The following is a 20633-nucleotide window of genomic DNA, read 5'->3' as shown; positions in this document are numbered from 1 at the left end:
CAAATGTAGTAATGTTTATTTAAACATTAGCGTTCCATTTTTTTTATCAATAAACTTAGCAATATCAATAACTTAGTAGTGTTCCATTATTAGAATTCATTCAAAAATAAAAAAACTTACACTTTTTTTTTACGTAAAAAAACTTGCTATTTTTATTATATGAACAGATTTTTCAAAATAAATAAACAGTGAAGAAAAGAATTTTTTTTTATCATATCATACAATACCAAAATTCATTTCAGAATTAAATTCTAATAAATAAAAAAAAAACTGCAATGCCCACAGAATGAAAGTAGGAAAAGTTTAGTCATATTTAAGTATTATAAATTCAAATTAAATATTTTAATTGAAGAAAATTTATAGGTTTTAAACAAAAGTCTAAAATTAAAAAACTGTGATAGTTCAAAATAAAATTCAATGCTTATTTTGTAATGTACTTTATTATTTTATTTTATTAATTATTAAATTTTTTTTATATCGTAAACATTTTCCTTTTTTTTATCGAAAAAGATCACTTAAGCAACAAAAAATTTAAATCTTAAACTACAAACAGTGAGCAGTTCAAAAATTCACGTTTTCTGCGACTTCATGAATTTCTCAAGTTGAAATAACATTGCATTTAAATTAGGGATGTAACAAGTATTTGGCCATTCTGTGAAAAATTCAGTTGGTTGAATGATCAGTCAAATATTCGGCAGAATATTTTTTAGAAATGTATTTTTCTAAGTTTTTTTTATTTTTGAATTTTTATAGATATTTTTTTTTTTTAAATTGTAATCAGACAAGTCAATTTTGTCATTTTTTCGATACTTTGAGAATCGAGAAGGATTTTTTTCTATTTTTTGCTGCTTTTATTATAACCCAGCATTTTAACAGAACGTCTCATACTATTAATTTATTATCACTCTTTCCCTGTACTGTAATGTAAATAACCAGTAACATAGAAAAGTGTGATTTTCAGTAATAAAGTCTTGTTTCAGGAACTAAGAAAAAAAAAAATTTTTCTGTTTTTCTTTTTTAAGGCATTTTTATTATAACTCAGCATTTTTTTTAAAAATAAAGTCACTAATAAATTTTATTTTATAGCAATTTTTTTCCTTCTAAAATTATGACAATGAGAAAGTTTTAAATTGAGATTTTCGGCATAAATTTTTCATTTCAAAAATTAAGAACGTTTATTCTATCTTTTTATTTTCTTTAAATAAAAAAAAAATTTTTTTTAGACGTTATCATTATAACGCAGTTATTTTTAATAGCATTTCTGATGACTTAATTCTTTTTTCTTGGCTTTTTCTGGTAATTGAAAAACTGAGATGTTCAGCTTTAAAATTTTTTTTCAAAAATTAAGATTGATTTTTATGTTCTCTGTTTCGCTTTTTGACATTTTCAAAAACGTTCTTGATAGACAAAAACGTTCTTTTTAGAGTTAATTTATGAATACGCTTTTCCAGGAAATATTAGTCTGAGTCATTAAAATTTTAGTTTCTGTGTTTAGTAGCAGTAAAAGATTTTGCTATTTGGCCCCAAGTGTACGGCGTTCAGTCGATTTTTTTCTTCTTTTTTTTTTGCCAAATATTTGGTTTTTGACCAAATCACAATTCATTACCACATTCGACCGAATCATATTATAATAACGAAGGAAAAATAACTAGGATTTACGATAAATTTGTGCCGAAATACCGTATCAAAAAGTGATTATTTAATTGCGCGATTAAAAATCACGTGTCGTAATAACATCATAGTTAAATAACGGGATCGTCAAAATCATGTGGAAAAGTATAGAAATAATTGGGAAAAAATATATTTATGCTGAACTCAGCACGAATAAAGTGTGTCAAATGCATGATTTAAAATTTGCATGTCGTAATAGAATAATTGGAAATTTTTATAACACGTAGGAACGCATAGCAATAACTGCCGAAAAAATTTTTGAAAAAAAAAGAAAGAATTGCAAAAAAAAAGATAAAAAATCACTTAGATTTAAGATGAAATCGTCACAAATAAAGTGCACGAAAAGTGATTATTTAAATTTGCGATCTGAAACTCTCGTCGTAATAAAAATTTGGGATTTTCGAAATCACGTAGAAAAGCGGAAATAACTGATTAAAAAAAATCATTTATATTTACTGTAAAATCCGCTTAAAGAAAGCACGTTAAACGTACATTTACTAAAGAATCTGTTAAAATTGATTGTGTCAAAACGTGATGACTTAAAAATGCGATTAAAAATTGCCATTTTTTAAAAAAATTTTATTGTGTTTAGAAGCTCTCGCGGGCCGCACTTCAGTAGTCGAAGGGCCGCATTTGGCCCGCGGGCCGCAGGTTGTGCACCCCTACATTAATGAATGCAGAGCATTCTATCGGAAAATCATCCGCAGTCGATTGGCCTTTTAACAGACCTCTAGTCTATGCAAAAACAAGTTTGTTGAAATTATTAGTGATAAACAAGACATTTTAAAACGATGGCATGAATATTTTAAAGAACATTTTAATGAAAATTGTGAGGACGTTGAAATAATTTCACCTGAATTCATAAATGACATCGAAGTTGAGGCTCCAACTATTTAGGAGATCAGGGCTGCAAATAAAAACTTAAAGAATAAGAAGGCTTTGGGACATGATCTTATTTACCCACCTTATTGAGAAATGTATTTGAACTTATTAGTGACATCTGAGATTATGCCAATGGATTGGAATATTAGCATTTTGTGCCCAATTCACAAGAAAGGTGATTCTATTACCTGTACCAACTATCATGACATTAGTCTTCTTTGTGTAACTTATAAAATTCTAGATAGAATTTTATATCTCAGGCTGTTACCATTCATGGACTCCCAAGTAGGAAAATATAAATGTGGATTCCGTGCTGGAAAATCAAATAAAGATCAGATGTTTTGTCTCCGTCAGATTTTGGAAAAATCGATGGAATTTAACATTGAAACACATAATCTTTTTATTGATTTAATGGCTGTGTTTGATAGTATCAATAGACATTATCTTTTTGAAACATTGAATACTTTTGAAATATCTTCAAAACTCATTAAATTGAAAAGACTTGCAAAGAAAGATATAGTGTAAGATTGTTTCTGGGATCTCTGTCAGAAAATCTTGACACATTCACAGGTGTTCGACAAGGAGATTCTCTCTCCAGTCTACTTTTTAATATTGCACTTGAGAGAGTTTGTATGCTTTTTATGTATTTACTCTTATGAACTATTTTTATTTGCTTCGATAGTATATTTAAAATTTTCTTTATTCAATCATGCAAAAACATATAAATTTTGGTTTTAACTTTTATAACATAATTTATTGAATTCTAGAATGACGTAGTTAAAGATATTAAAAGCTTCCATTTTGTCTAAAATATTGTTTTAATAAAGTTTAAGAAATGCAATGTAAATAATATTTTACTTTTCTCGGTTACATATAAAACTTTACTGGGTTATTTTTGGGTGATATAAGGAAACTATTTTATATATTTTGTGCTGCATCTCATCAGAAATTACAATTTCATGAAATAAAGCTTATTATTATTAGAAAGCTTATTATGTTTGTTATCCAATAAAAAAATTAAAAGCCTCCTTTGCATAAGTTGTTACAAGAGCAAAAGTTTCAGTATTCTCCTTTAGAATTTTTTTTTAAAGGCAGCATGCTCCCATATTTGCAAAAAACATCAGCACTAATTTAAAATCACTGACTTTTTTTCTTCACATTCCATTTTTAAAAAAATTAATGCACTGTTTGAAAAATAAATGTTTAAATAATAATTACGCACTAAAAGTATCTGTTTTTGTAAGTTTAATTCTGATTACTATTAAAAATATTTATTTTGTTAAGTATATTCTCCTTTAAATTTTTATCTTCTCATTTTCTGTTTAAATGAAAAACAAAATCTTTAGTTTATTTTTTTTTTAAAAAGTGCATTGAGAACATCTCGTTAAGTTAAATTTTATGAGAAGAACTGTTAAAAATTTGTGTTCAGTCTGTTTAATAACCTGAATGGTAATATGTTTTAAAAATGTGTTTTTTTATATTTATGTATTTTTCCCTACCTACTTAAAATAAAGATAATGCTCAATAAATATGTTATATACTTTTTTTGTTATTAGAGTATAATGATATAAGCTTGATCTTTAAATGCTAAATTATTTAATTCATATAGTTCTGGTCTAAAACATCAAAGCTTATTTATTAAGTCACACTAAATGATTTTTTATCACATTTATACAAAGAGAAAGAAACTTAAGAAAAGTTAAATATGGATACCTATTTGTTATGCTTTTACTTATAAAATCAGTTACCTCTTCATAAATATTTTGCTTCCATAAATTTAATGTGTTTGTAAAACACTACTTTTCAGTTCCTAGAAGCATATCTATTGATTTAAAAGTGAAATATTGATAGTAGGAACTACTATCAATATTTCACTTTTAAATCAATATCTATTGATTTGATGTTAGACCTAAAATTTATCTGTAAAGAGGCTTCGGATTAATCTAATCTAAAAATTCTTATGCAAAGTTTTATTTTTTTATGGCAAGTGCACACACATGTACACAGATTTGTTCCGAGCATCTAAAAATTTGGTCTCTTGTTAAGCTTTTAAGAATGGAAAAAAAAATATATATACAGGTTTGGGAAACCATATTTTTTGTTGTTCATTTTAAACAAAAGGTTAAGTAACTAGTTACATCTAAAAGGGAAATTATTTTATTATAAATTATTCTTTATTATTATAAAGAATAATTTCCTGGGTCAGGAAACAAAATCCATGCCCTAATATATATCTCACTGCTTGAAAGTGCACTTTTTTTTTAAAAAAATCATTTGGGCTTGCAATAAGTAACTGCAAATTTATAAAAAAAAGTTACATTTTTTAAAATTCACGATTCTACTAAAAAGTAAACAGATAACAATAAACAGGGCTTGAAAAATTCCAGTCCATCTAGGATTTTAATCAAAAACCGAGGGTTTCAAAATATCTTTAATCTTTATTCCGGAGTACCAACTTATATTTCTCAATTTTTTCTTCTTACAGATAAGCAGATTGTTACATAATAATTTGAAATCACTCAATTAAGTAAACTCAATTAGCCTAATAAGAAAAGTGGAATGAATTACTTACTTGGATATAAAGCAAGGCCTTTATTGACTTGAAATAGGACTTATGCATTACTCCCTTCTTAGTATCAAATATTATCAGGAATCAATAAAAGGCAACTCAGAAAAATAATTGACTTTTGGAAAAATATTAAAAATAACAGTTTAATACAAATATATTAAAATATGTTGCTTAGAGTGAACTTTTACTCTACTGCACAGCAGTATAGATTGTAATCAATTAAGAACAATACATAAATCAAAAACATTCTTTATTTAATAAGGAAAGTGCTTCAAGAAGAGGTATAGCAACACAACACACTATAATTAAATAGACTTTAAAAAAAAAATATGATTTCTTCAATGATAACATAATTAATAGGCCCTTAGGTAATAAAATCCAGAGTGCTTTTTATTCAGTGCTCTGTAATTCATTTTTTGTCTTTATAAACAGTTGCTTTTTTTAACAGAAAAATAATTCTATAAAAATTTATTAAAAGCAAACTAGAACTTTGTTGTCCAATGCCTTTATGAATACAAAATTATGCCAAATTTGTTAGAAGAAAAAGAGTAATTTTGGTACAATAAATAGAAACATGCTATCTTTTCATGGAAACCTATTGGAACATAAAAATTTCAATTTTAACATTTCAGTATGACAAGGACAGGAAAATTGAGTCATATTTAACAACATAATTTTTAATAAATTCATTATGTCTCTTAATTTCATTTCACACAGATTTACAAACTCTTTTTATCCTTAAAAAAGCTTTTTCTAAAACATATGGAAAAAAAATCATTTGTAACTAGAAGTAAACTGGACATATATCTTTGTTGATGAGGATTATTGTGTGGTTTTTTTTTTAAATAAAGAAATTACTGAAATATAAACATCAATTTGCTAGGTATTAATGTTGGATAAAATGATCTCTGAAGCTATATTTTACAACCAGGAAGTGTAGTTTTTGAGAACTGAAACTTTCATGTCATGTGACTCTCATCGCATGTAACTTTTCAAGATCTGAATATTAATTGAATACTAATGTTATATTTTATGTTTTAATAAACATAGATTTTCAGATTTCACTTTTTCTTTGTGTATCGTCAACTGAGGGAGAAGTTTTTTCCTTCCTCACTGCTTGTAAAAAATTTTTTGTCAAAATGCATCATTAAATTTCTATATTGCTTAAAAGATGATTCTTCAATGATGCTAGTTTAACTCATTCACAAATTAATCAATTTCAAAGAATATATTTTCAGCTATTCATCGTACTCATCGCCTTTACAAGGTAAGATTTACTACCTTTTTCCTATCAATTAACTCATAACTTCTGTCAACACATAATTAATCTTAATGTTTTGATAGATAATTTGTTAGTAACAAATTTGGATACATCAAATTATATATAGCCTTGTAGAACTACACCAAAGCCTTGGTTACAGGTCCCCAAAGATGACAAGTACTCACACTTGTCAGATCTTTTATTAACCACTAAGCAGTGTTAGAAATTAGTTAAGCTGGGAAATAGATAAAGCTTAAAAATTAGCTGCCCAGACTCTTAACTATTTAGGAAAAAAAGAAAAAACTAAATTTAAAACTAGTTTTAATTAGGCACTGTTTTTTAATTATTACAGTTAAGATTTTAATACCATACTGACAAACAGCCTATTAAGCAAATTCTAAGAAAGTAAACAAATGCCCAAGCACTAACAGAATGCTTAAATTTTAGAATAACAATATTTGTCACAAACTATACGAAAGTTCAGCATGGCAATTTATAGTGACCTAAGTTATCTTTTTTTAAATATATAAAAAAAAAAAAAAAAGCTGATAGTGTTACTTTATTCTCCACTGATAGATTCAAATTTTTAAATTCAGTTTGACAATATTATTGTATACATAATACTCAACAAGAGCAAATAGCTTTTTACCGAGTAATTTCCAAAATTAATTCGGTATTATCTCAAAAATTGTGAATCATTCCATTATTAATAACTTTATTTATATAATTAAATTTTATGACTAAATGTAAAATGAAATAACTGGGAATACCCTAATATCTAATACTGCTAACAACGTGGGGGTGTCACTCCAAACCATGGAGCTCATTGTTGCCTGCTTTAGGCCATGGTGTTGTGTCCCCCCGCTGAAAAATATATCATAAATTATAATAAACAAATATTAGTGTAATATCAAGCAATACAAATTCAGAAATATGAAATAGAAAATATATCATTATAGTTAAATGCTAATATATTATTTGTCAAATCTAACTGCAAAAAGTTTTAATAAGAAAAAAATAAATTCTGAAAAAATCAAATCTACATACCATTTAAAAAAACTCCAGATAAAATTAAACAAATTGAAGAATTGATAAAGCTCAATAAATATTAATAAAGCTTCAGCAAAGTCTAGCCGTAGAAAAATTTACTGACAAAATTACTAGTATAAATTATTTTTACACCGTAGTTAAAAAAAAAAAATTAAGATTAAATCATAACTATTGATTGATTGAATGTAGGGTTTAGAGGCACAAGGTCCAAATGAGGACATGCTGTGCCAAACAATATGGTGAAACAGTTCAAAAGCCCAAATGCATACATAATTTTAATTGTAGCACAACTGATAAAATTTTACTAATTAAATCAAAACTAAGATAATAGATTAAAAATTAGGGAACTATATTTATTGTTACGGAAAGAGGAAACATATCAAACCACTGAGATAATACCTACTCACAGGTGAAATAGTCATCAGCATTGCGGATTCACCCAAGAATGAAATAGACTTGTCTGGTTACTAAAAATTAAAAATATATATATATTATTAGTTCCATTTAAAACCTTTTTGCATTAAAAGTGGTAACATAAATCCAAAGTAGACAGGAGCTAACTTATTAACCATTTCCAAAGCAAAATTTTCATCATAAGGGACTTTAATAATCTTACAATTATCATTAAATTTACAATATATCACAAAATTGCAAAATATGGCTCCGGTTAAAAACATTCCTAGTTGTACCTGACCATAATATTTGTGTTTCCTCTTTAGGGTATAAATACCAACTTTTTCATCGTAACTAAGATAAGGAAGATTATTTAATACAACCTGTAACGGCAAACCTTGACCAGCAATCGGGCACTTCACTTCTATTAGAGCTAGATCAGGATTCATTACAAAACCATCTGGACTGTATCCGAGCCATGGAATACCTGGATGAACAATGAGGCCTATCTTTAACACTTCACATTGCTGATCTTTCTCATACGCAGATATGGCTGCACTTTCATTAATTTTTCCTACAGTAAAAAAAAAAAAAAAATTTTTTGAGTAATTTGATAATTATTTTTCAGCTATTAACAATTTTACAGCTAGTGTTTTTAAACAGTTATACAAAAGGAAGTTTAATTTCTAGATAATTTATTTTTATGGGAAAAATAATTCATCTAAAGACGAAGAAAAAGTGAACAGGTTTAACTTAATCCACTTTTGACTGACCAAAGGTGCATAAATGAACCACTTTAATAACTAATTTTTTATTAACACTGGCGAATATTTTTTAATAGTTTTGTTTTTCTGTTGTTCAGAAGACATTTATAAAATATCAGAATTTCAATTGGAGTAAATACTTCCTGTTGAGAAATTTTCAAAACACGAGATTTTTAACTTCAAACGATTATTGAAAAAGTCCATTCTTTTAAACTGTTTAATTATTCCACTTGAGATTTATGATATGTTTTTATAATGGGTTAAAGTTGTAGGTTCTGAAAATAAAAGTATAGAAACAAATATCATTAAAAAATTAATTGTTATTTAATTAAAATTTCATGGTGAATTAACACACCGGTGACTGAATGCATGATAAATAAGCAAAATTTTATATCTCACTTTTTGTGCTAGAGTTTTATTCTATTTTCAGAGATTTATTGTGAAGTTATATTGTTATCCAAGATTTATTGCACTGAGGCTAACAGTGATCAACAAAATATGTCAGTAGGAACAAACGTTACTCTGAAGTTACTTAGCGCTGTTTCAAGAAACTTAATTTTATCTTTGAAAATGATTGTAATTTAAAAACATATTTCAATAAAAATAATATCATATTTTGGAAAATACATTACAAATATAAAAAATATGAATATAATGAAATACAATTGGATTTTGGTAATAGGTCATTATCAGATGCAAGAATAATAAGATACAATTTACCATAATCAGTAGCTTGATTCCCTTTAAATGCTGTGTTGTACATAAAGGAAAGCTTTCGGTCCCAGTCTGGGCTTTTGTTAGCTGTATAGGTGTAAAGTTCATAACATACTGAGCCAGTAATCCTTCTTTTGCGCTCCTCTGTCCATCTCTTGTTATCCTGGGTAACGGTGTTCAAGGCTAGGCTGATGGCTTCTTCTTTCGTTATGTTAATAATCTCATACCTGTTAAATTTAAAATAATTATATTATTATATTTAATGAAATGTAAACTAACCAGGTTAATTCAATTTATATATTTGTTCTTAAAACATGGTTCTAATTTATTTTTTAATTTCATGGATCATTTTAACATATAATGTCCTCTGGAATTTATCCATCAACACCAGTTCTTTAATAAAAATAGTAACTAACGACTTTTTTTTTATATAACAAATTGTGTACCGATGAAAATTAATATATATTAATATATAACATACCCTTTAGCGCAGCTTCCAGGAACATCGAAAGCGACATTGATTTTATTGTTTCTGTATATGGAGTCTAGCAATTCCTCTAAAGGTGTCACTGCTTTCGAACTAGATGGCTGAGAGCTGAAATAAAAATTACACAGTTATTAAAGAATGAACACAGCTACAAGTTTTCAAATTATTTTCTTGGAGAAAAAATACTTTACAAAAAGAACTTGAATAAAATAAAATATAAAAATATTAATGTCTCAGAAAAATCATAACAACATTATTTTAGCAAACATTTATTAGAAAACTGCATATGTAAGATAAACAAAGAAAAAATATTTCTCAGACTTTTCAGTGTCATAGAAAAAAAAAACAAACTTTTCTTCTTAACTTATACCTTCCATCGCAATTTGCTTCACTATAAGCACATTGTAACTCCACAAGTAACTTTTAAATAAAAGAATATAACAAAAGGATAAACCAACACTTATTTCTTTGCTTTTCAAAAACTTGAAAGGTAGGGGAACAACAGCTGATGCTAACCAATTTCTCTCTTCAGAAAACAGATTCTATAAATTTATGTTTGAAATTCAAAGTATGAAACTTTTGCTCGTTATTTTTTTTACTAAGTTCCTTAACAAGATATGCAAGATAAATTTGTCTTTTAACAAACAAAATAACATGGCAGAGTTTGATTATTGAAAACAGAGATAGTAAAGACTAATCTATAAGCCACTGAGTTAGATCTACAAATCTCATTTGATTTTTAAAAAAAACCCTCTAGATACATAAGTGATTGTAATGAATGTACTTAAAACCAAATGAATTAAGAGATAACCAACAAGATATGCAGATTTTTCAAATATCACATAAAGTTTAACTTAAAGAAGAAAAAACCTACGTATTTGAAACTGAAACGGTAGGGTCCACAGTTTGCCGTTTCCGTAAATAGAGCTTTCCAAACGCAGAATCGGGCAGAAGATCAACAATACGCCGTCTCTTTTTTTCGATTTCTTCTTCCGTCAAATCATCTTTCATTTCTCTAACTACATTTACGCAGCATAAATCTGTCACTGGCACTGCTTTAAACTTAAGCATAGTTCTTGGCTTTTTGAATTTCCAGCTGCATTTTAGGTCAGTGGAGGACAAGACATCCAATTTCAGAACATTATTCCTAAGGCATAAGAACGCTCGTTATATGAGAAAAATGAACTTGAAAAGCAAAAAGTACATATGAGAAAAAATAACTTGACAAAAATAAATTCAAATGATGACATATAAATTTCTGTCAGAACAACTGGACATATATGACCCTCAAGGCTCGAATAAGTTATCATGAGAGGAGACCGGCTCCATGTCTTCACCCTCTCCTCAGTTATAAAATAATCCATTGTGATTTTCATCCCCTTTAATGTATAGGCATAGAATGCGGGAGGCACACTTTCTGTGTTTAAAAAACTATTTGCCAATTTCAAGTTTTCATACATACCTTTGAATATATACATACATATAAGAAAATACATCTGCATTTGTACAAAACATTTAAATTAATCTAACACTTTATATTCATATTCAATTATTATCAAATAAATTATTCCCATTCACTCTCAATTAGTGCACTCTTAATAAAGGGTCACACTTTGTTTTTAGAAAATTATTGTTGTCCAAAAACAAAGTGCGACCCTTTGCAGTTCACCTTCACTTCCATAATATTTTTTGCATTTAATTTAAAAAAAAAAAAATTCCACATTGCTTTCTTTTAAAACTGTTTAGTATATTAAATTATATGAGTGATTTTTCTTTATTATTGAGTTGATTATCAAACTATTAGCTAACAATGCTGCTTCTTTAAAATACAAGTCAGGCACTTTACCAAAAGATGTTTAAATTTACTTAAGGCAGTCTTATCTTTTAAATTGTTATTTGCTTTTTTTTCTACTCTATGTAAAAAGCATATTACCCAGTTATATGTTGATTTCATTTCTTTAAAATTAAATCTACAATATTCAATTTTAATTAAATAGTTATTTCAGTTAAAGTAATCTTGTGATTTTTATTAAAAATACATCTAGAAATCAGTAATTTTAAACATTTTATAAATTTTCAGAGATAAGTTTCATCATTACATACTTTATTTTAATTTCAAGAAATTAAAAAAATGTACCACAGCGGTTTATGTTTTCAAGTCTAATAGATAACATTTTATTCATACATTTATTTACATAGAAAAAATTTATGTTTGTTAATTTTTTGAATGCTATCGTGTATTATTCTATACCAATTAGAAATAAATGATATTTCCTACAAATAAAATTTATTCCAATTATTTACTCGCATGATCTTGTTACATGCATTTTCACCTATCAGACTGAAGCTAATAAAATCTTAGTTATGAAAAAAAAAATTCTACCTAAAAATGATTCATGACATTTATTTAATAAATATAAACTATTTATTAAATAGTCTTGTTATTTCTTGCAGGAATTCAAATTCTGATTATACTGATAAAACTATATATATACTTTATTATATCAGGAAAGAATTAAATTATTATTATTCAAAGAGATATCATCACATCTCAAATAAGGAATTGTATACAATTCAGATGCAGGAAAATTTTTGTATGACAAATTTTAATAACTTTTAAAAATCTTCGGTCAAAACTTTCCTTCTTTAGATGTGAATTTTAAAAATTCAGATTCTTGAATTTATAGCATAAAGAACATTATAAAACATCATTATACGAACATCATAAACATACAAAACATCATCATTATAGGAACATCATCATATAAAGAACATTAAAAAAATAGCAATTTCAATATATTCAACTATATTTTTTCTTAATAGTAATAACCAGACTTGTTAATAGAGATAGGTTGAAATTTATATAGAATAACGGAATTAGCAACGCAACAGAATTACTGATCTATTCTAAATGGTAATATTATCAAAGAGAATCCACAAAGTACTTACTGAGAACAGAATAATAGTACCGCTACAGCATGTTTACAAGAGCCACTGATACCAGCTACGCAGGAACAGATCACATTGTTAATCAGGAACTCTTCTTCTTCAAGATTTACCTGTAGTTTAACTTCAATAGTGTGAGGTTCTTTTCCTATTCCTGATCCCTGTAAACAATACGCAATTATTACAACATGATTATCGGCTTTTTCTTTTATGGCCACACTTACTAAATGGCCTGCCTCAACAATTTTCTCTCCTTCTTTGAAATTACGTGTATCGATACGACTTTTACCAATAAAGGCAAGAATTTCCGACGTTCTTAATTTCAGCTCCATCTTGCAAGATACGTGTTCACTCGACCACTTCTCCTGAGCAACTGAACAGCTGTTCATGTGGAATTCGCAGGTAACCGTCACATACAACAACGCCCCCTATAGTTCGTTGCGATCGCGCAATACATTGCGCATACATTAAAAAAATTTATATGAGTAAAGTTATTAAAATTTGTTTTAAAATTTATTCTAAGGCATATGAAACTCGACCTCATATTTTTTAGAAAGCAAACGATAATTTTATTTTGAATTTCTAAATATTAATTCCACACATAAAATTTACCGTTTTTCTTACCATTTAAAAAATTTCTATGAATCATGCATTATGTTATAAAAAAAATAAATCTGTATTGTCAAACATTTCATGAAAATACCTGAAAATAATTTTTTATTCAGAGAATTTCAAAATGATATAGAACAATTAAAGCTGAAAACTAAATTTAAATATCGTTTGATTTTGTCATTTAACTTGCTTGAGTCATTAAAAGTTAACTTACATGCATTTTATTTATTGCATTGTACACATATTTAGACATAAATGTAATGTACATATGTATACGTGTAATGTATGTACGCATGTACAATGTGTGTACATACATTCATGTATTGTACGTGCATATATATAGTACATATGGATATGCATACATGGAACATACGTGTATTGTGCATGTGTGGATACATTCATTGGACATATATACATTGTACCATATGCATAGATAGGGATAGCATGCATGTACACATGTAAAATTTGTACGAAAGAATTATGCCCAATATATTTATGCACATATGTACTGTATATGTACACACATATGTACATTATATGAACATTATATGCTCATTTCATCATATGTACATTATATGAATATACATCTATACGCTATATGTATATACATCTGTACAATATATGCATCTCAAATGTGTGTATGTACGTACGTTATGCATGCCGAATGTATGTATGAATATATGTAAAATATAAATACGCCCAATGTACGTACAATCGTACACAAATGTATTATGCATATTTCGATACATACATTGAGCATGAACATATTATGTATATGTACATAAATACACTGGACATGCATATCATGTACATGTATACATACATATATTGTACATCCTACAGATATACCTATATTGTACATGCATACATATATTATACTGTTCATAAATAAATTGCACATGCATGCATGGGACATACATTGTACATACAATGTATGTATGTTCGTACAAACACAAGTACTTGTATATACATGCGTACATGAACATAGATATACATTTTACATACACAAATATTTGCATAAAATGCATATATTCATTGTGTATAAATGTACATGTCTACATTGTTTGCACAATACATACGTAATTATTATCTGTATACATACGTACATATATTTTATACCTACAATATAAGTGTATGTACATGTGTGTGAAACTAAAATGTCTGAACATATGCACTAGATAAAATCATATGTACATACATTTTAGTTACATTCATTTGTACGTATACAAAAATGTACAAAATGCAGTTCATGTTAATACGTGCAAAATGTATCATTATAAAATACATTCTACTATCTATTGTAAAATATAATCATTTATAAGAATACAATAGTCTCGTAATCGTGTATTTAGATTACATGTAATCATAATTACATGTAATCAAATTACATACAATCATAATTACATGTAATCATATATTTTGATTACTTGTAATCATAATTACTCGTAATCGTTTTTGTTGTGATTACTTGTAATCGCAATTACTTGGAATCATGATTACAAGTATAATTGATTACTGTAAACAAAATTGTAATCATGATTACAGCTGTAATCAAAATTTTTTGAAAGTTGTAATCATGATTACAAGTAATTCATTACTGTAATCAATATTGCAATCATGATTACAGCTGCAATAAAAAATTTTGAAAATTGTAATCATGATTACAAGTAATTGATTACTGTAATCAAAAAATGTAATCGATTACATTTTTGGCCAACTCTGGCTCAGATAAAGCAACTGATCGTTTTTTAGATGGATTTTTTAGTAGGGGGCAGTCATCCAAACGGATCGCGTTTAAAATACCGAAAACCGTTATTCTAAACTGCTGTTTGTAGAAAATGCAACACCATGAAAGAATCATCAGAATCAAATGAAATTTAATGCAGAAACGACTTGTACTGATACAAATAAATGATGAAATTTTCAAAACAAAAGAAACAAATTAAGCGTCCGAAATCAGTATTTGGTGCAGCCACCACGCGCTGCAATAAGTGCTGCTATACGACGTGGCATGGAGTCAAACAGATGTTGAATATCTGCTTGAGGAAGAGAATTCCATATCGCTTGTATGCGCAACCAAAGTTCGTCTTTGGAAACTGCAGGACGCGGATCACGAGTGAGACGCCGACCAACCATATCCCACACGTGCTCAATAGGCGACATATCCGGCGAATAAGCAGGCCAAGGAAGAAGTTGCATGCGTTGTGCTGAACAGAAGTCTCTAACAGTCCGCGCAACATGTGGGCGTGCATTATCCTGCTGAAAGATAGCTCCAGGGATGCCTTGATGGAAAGGAACGACTTCGGGCTGTAGCACTTCACGGACGTATCTGTTGCTATTGAGATTACCCTCAATTCGTATCAAATTGGATCGTCCATGATACGAAATCGCACCCCAGACCATAACTCCGGGTGTTCGACCACTATGTCGTTCAATAATACACTCAGGAAGGCAGCGTTGACCGGCATAACGTCTAACACGAACACGGCCATCATGGGTCCACAAATTGAAGCGTGATTCATCTGAAAAGACAACTTGGTGCCAATCAGCTCGCCAGTCTCTGTACTCAAGAGCCCACTGCCGACGCAGCCGTCGATGATCCGCCGTGAGGGGAATCCTGTATAATGGCACCCTTGCACGCAATCCACGGCGCAGCAGACGACGACGAATTGACGAAGCCGACAATTGTACACCTGTAGCAGTAGACCAATGTGCTGCCAGCTGCCTGGAGGAAGCTGTGCGATCATTCACCGCCATGCGGAGCAGGTGTCGATCATCGCGCTCTGACGTCACCTTCTGTCGTCCAGTGCCTGTTTTTCGAGTTGTTCGGTGCTCGTCGGTCCACTGCTTCCAAACTCGCATCACTGTGGAACTGTTCCGCTGCATACGAGCTGCTATTGCGCGATAGGAAAATCCTCCTTCTCGAAGGCCGATTATCCTCCCTCGTTCAAACTCCGTAAGTTGCTTGAATTTCTTATTCTTCCGTCGTGGAGGCATACTCAGGTCTCACTAAACGTTTGCCACTAACAAATAATCATAGACTATTTTCAACGTCCCGCTACAGCACTTTATTTATACGCTTTCAGCATCAATTCAGAGGGCGCTGCGCGCGCCACGCACGCGCGATGGCTCTGAAACTTTATTAATTTGCATAATATCCTATAATTGACATTTGCTGCGAATTTCATTTGATTCTGATGATTCCTTCATGGTGTTGCATTTTCTACAAACAGCAGTTTATATTCGAATTTCCATTCGGTCGGTGATGAATTACCTGTACTGGTTCCAGGTCGGGCATTTTCTAGATGGAAACTGGCACTGTTGGTGAGGAAAAAGGAAGAGGTGATATTGATCGTCTTAGATCCTTTCTGGGTGTGTTCGGAATGCACTGCCTTTTTATATTCATCATCAAGGTTGTTTTCCTCTTCAGACACGTCTCTCTCTTCTTCCTCTGTTTGAACAGGTGTTTTTCTACAACGCTCGACGTGATCCGTTGGATTTATTTTTAACTTTAATGATCTTGTCTGGGATGAACAAGTGTCTTTCGGTTTAATTTGAATAAGAGATATAATTGATATGGGTAATTAATTTTGTAATTAATTAAATTTTCTTAATTATTGAAATAAATCGATTTTTTCTTTAATTTAGAAAAGCCTGTTTGAACATCACTCCCTCCTATCCTGCTCGTTAGTGATGCAGAGTACGAGGGGGTATAGGTTTTTTTTTTTTAAGTTTTTAAAATATTTATTTTCGGCATGCTCCATAACAAGAGTTATAATACATGCATTGAAAAATTAGAATAATAAATTTGGATCAAAAATACAAAATGAAATACAAATGTAAAATATAAAAGCAGACAAGTAAAATCAAAAAGAAAGAAAAGGAATATTATGAACAAGCTTTTGAAAAATTGGTAGACAGTGAGTATTGATCAGAGTATGACAGTTTGGTGGCCATTGTAGTCCACTAGTGATTACATGTTTGAAAAGTTCACTACGATGAGAGTCTAATTCAGGGCAGAAGAATAAAATATGTTCAATATTTTGAATTTTATTTTGGTCATAGCTGCAGAGTGGAGATTCTACGTGCTTGAATCTATGTATGTATTCTTTACAATAACGAGCGTGTCCGGATAAGATTTGTGTGAATTTAAAATTAGGAATGAATTTTTGGGTCATTCTTTCTTGCACTGATGGAAAAGAATTCTTTGTTACATTGCCGTTTTGTGTGGAGTCCCACTCACCTTGCCACAAATTCCCGGTCTTTCGAAGAATATCATTTTTGATAAAAGATTTAGGCAATTTACTGAAGCTGATAGTGAGATCTGACTCGGCCGCCGCTAGGGTGCATAGTGTATCAAGCTCTAATATGCATAACGTAAGAGATGATGTCAGGAGAATATTAAGCTAGTAGCTTAGCTCTCCCTCCTCCCCTTCAGGTAAGAGCTAGTTACTTTATTCATCCTCCTTCCCTTCAGAGAAGGAGGAGAGCTCTGTATACTAGGTCATCCCCTGAAGGGAAGGAGGGAATGATGATGTACTAGAGATTCCTCTTTATCATAGTTTGTACAGGACTAACTATCTTTCTCTTCCTTCTCTCCTTAAGCCCTGCCTCAACTCCCTACACCCTAATGCAATTTAAGCTGTGAGAACAAAGGAGGCCGACCTCCTTTGTTCCCACACATTCATCGTATTTATGCAAAAGTACGTATGTATCTATGTACAAAAAAATTTACGTGTTTGCTTATGTACGTATTACAATATATGTTTGCATTTATGTACGTACATTCAATATTCGCATGTACCGTGCACAAAATAAAAAGCGGAAAACTCTGATAATTCTTGATCTAAAAATTGGATAATCGGTATCATGACTCAATGTTATAGTTCAAGAACCTGACCTCAAATATACTAATTAATTAGTGGAGACGATATTTTAAATTATGAAATCAAACACAAAAATGTACTTTGTCCTGAATAAATTAACTTTTTTTTCAACGGATTCGGATTCTTTACCTTTAAAATATGGGGAATAACCGAAATCAGGAAATATGGTCCTAATAGTTTCGTCAAGAGAACGGTCAAAAGCTTAAACCTCTTAACTTTAATTTTAATATGTGTATTTAGCCATATCTCGAGAGCTTTTTAACCGAATCGAAAACTTTACGCACAGAATTACAAAATTATGTTATCCAAAGAGAATTTCACGCAAAAAATAAATTTTAATAACTGTACATTATTTTTTTATTATATCAATCAGTCGATGAAGTTGAATCAATCGGTGAAATTTTTTCTCAATTATCAAATTTTTAAAAAAAAAGTTGTATGGATGGTTGACAGTGCAAAGCTAAGCACAGATGGCGCTAGAGGTTAAAATTCGCTGTAAGACGTCCGGGTAACTACTTCTAATTGATTTTTACGCCTAAGTCTGAAAACGCGTGCCATCCAATAATATTATACTTGTAGTGTTTGCAATATAATGAGTTCTTTCTATTTAAATTTTAAAGAAACAAACAACAAATTAATTAGAAAGACTTCGCAAGCACGTTATGATACTATCCAAAAAATAACAAATGGCGATATTCTAAACAAATATATTCAGATAAGAGATAACACGCTAAACATGACAAACCTTACACTTTATTTATGTTTCGATATTAATTTTCTTAAATTTTTTTTTAAGCTCACGATCTTTTAGAATTTATAAATTACAGATAGCTCTGATGAACATGAGTAAAATAACGGGTAAATTAAAACACAAATGACAATAAAAAAAACTTCCTGGAATAATAAGCCTGTTCACGCATCGTCTCGTAAGCATAACATAAGCCGTGGGATATGCAGGAAGTTTTCTAAATTTCTTCCGGTTTTAGGTAGCTTGCTATTGTATACATTCAGTCAACCATCTGATTTCGTGGGAACCATTTGACCAATTTCTTACAAATTTTGTAGTTTGTCATCTGAAATGTCATTCTTTGAAATGCTTCTATTAATAAACTTTATACTTCGCAATTTAAATTTTTTAACAGTTACTAAATAAAATTTTAAAACGTAAAAATAATTATTAAAAATTATTTTTTGCATGGATTTATCTTTGGTTGTTGTACTTGTAGTTCATTTAGCTGCACATTGGGCCATTGGCGACGGTCTGGGAAGCGTCCTTGAGGATGATTCGAAGACATGCCATCACAATTCTGATCCTCCGCTGAGGGGATGGCACCCCTGCTTCGGTAGCCCGACGACTTGCACGCGAAGCCGAGCACTTTACGGTAGAACAGTTTAACGAGGATCATACCGCACACCCTCGGTCCCTACGCAGACTGATCCAAGTGGTCACCCACTCGAACACTGACGGCAGCCAGTACCTGCTTGGCTTCGGTAATCAACTGGGAACCGTGATTTAACGATCAATCCACTGCGGGACAATTATCTTTGGATAAATGAATTTTATGATTGTGTGCAGAAATTTACTTTATTTAAAAAGTTCATGAGATATGGACACAAGTCATTTCGGCACATACCCTATCCTTTTTGGTTATTTATTATTGTATAATAATGCAGAAAATCAATATACCATCAGTATAACAATGTAGCATCTGCAAATGCGAGATCATGATGTGTTTCGATTGAAAGCAAGCAAATCAGGTTTAAACTCTTCTACAAATAGGTATGAGCATGTGCAAAGCCTCCGAGATGTTATATGGTTGCATAACAGTCGTCTTTTTCTTATTGAGTTGAGAGTATCCCATTATTATTATGTCGGTTGAAGTAGGCACGGAGTTTTATGTTTTATTCTCTAAAATATTATCTAGTATTTCGTAAATAAAATGTATATAGCTTTAATATACATTTATATATTGCTTCATTATATCGCTTCATGTATATCGCTTCATTTAATTGTTGCGATGCATGATCTGTGTGGCACCTACATAAAAAGGTCTATCCAAGAGCTTTATTTTATGTTGTTATGTTCAGAAAAGACCTTGAACTCTGTAACAAGGCCTGGTGTTGTTACTATTGACAATCAAAATAGGCTACGGGTGTCGTAGAGCCAGAACTCTCTACCTATAGCACCATTTCACGTGTTTTTTTTTGCTGCATGGGAAGAGTCATGGAAGAAGGAAGTACGTTAGCTTCAGTCTAGATTTTCAAATGGTTTAAAAACTTTGAAGTTAGGAAAATATATGGAACTGAAAATTACATTGAATATAGTTCTAAAAGAAGGCGTCATGAAAATTTAAAAAAAGATTTTCAGCAAATAAATACGAAAAATATTAAGAAAGGG

The 20633-nt window shown here is 29.9% G+C and overlaps 1 protein-coding gene across 5 annotated transcripts; it reads right to left on the bottom strand.

Moving 5' to 3' along the window:
• Nucleotides 1-5357: 5357 nt before the first annotated feature.
• On the bottom strand, nt 5358-13122 carry LOC147811927 (uncharacterized). 5 transcript variants are annotated; one of them, XR_015433188.1, is made up of 7 exons: nt 12741-13121; nt 10666-10938; nt 9786-9899; nt 9311-9531; nt 8210-8400; nt 7841-7900; nt 5358-5717 (listed from the first exon to the last, which is right to left on the bottom strand). XR_015433188.1 is itself a non-coding variant. In XM_087161591.1 (6 exons), the coding sequence occupies exons 1-6, from the start codon at nt 13067-13069 to the stop codon at nt 7898-7900; spliced, it is 1131 nt and encodes a 376-aa protein (XP_087017717.1). In that variant the 5' UTR covers nt 13070-13121; the 3' UTR covers nt 6915-7897. The 5 variants fall into 5 exon arrangements, 3 of the variants coding, with proteins under 3 accessions (XP_087017717.1, XP_087017716.1, XP_087017718.1); XR_015433187.1 differs by having other exon boundaries at nt 7841-8400; nt 12741-13122; XM_087161591.1 differs by lacking the exon at nt 5358-5717 and having other exon boundaries at nt 6915-7900.
• Nucleotides 13123-20633: the final 7511 nt, after the last annotated feature.

Source organism: Parasteatoda tepidariorum, chromosome 4 (assembly GCF_982258835.1).
Source record: "Parasteatoda tepidariorum strain Cologne lab strain chromosome 4, Ptep-v5.0, whole genome shotgun sequence".
Lineage (NCBI taxonomy): Eukaryota > Metazoa > Arthropoda > Arachnida > Araneae > Theridiidae > Parasteatoda > Parasteatoda tepidariorum.
The sequence above is the reverse complement of the archived record's forward strand: the minus strand, read 5'-3'. Positions and strand labels throughout refer to the sequence as shown.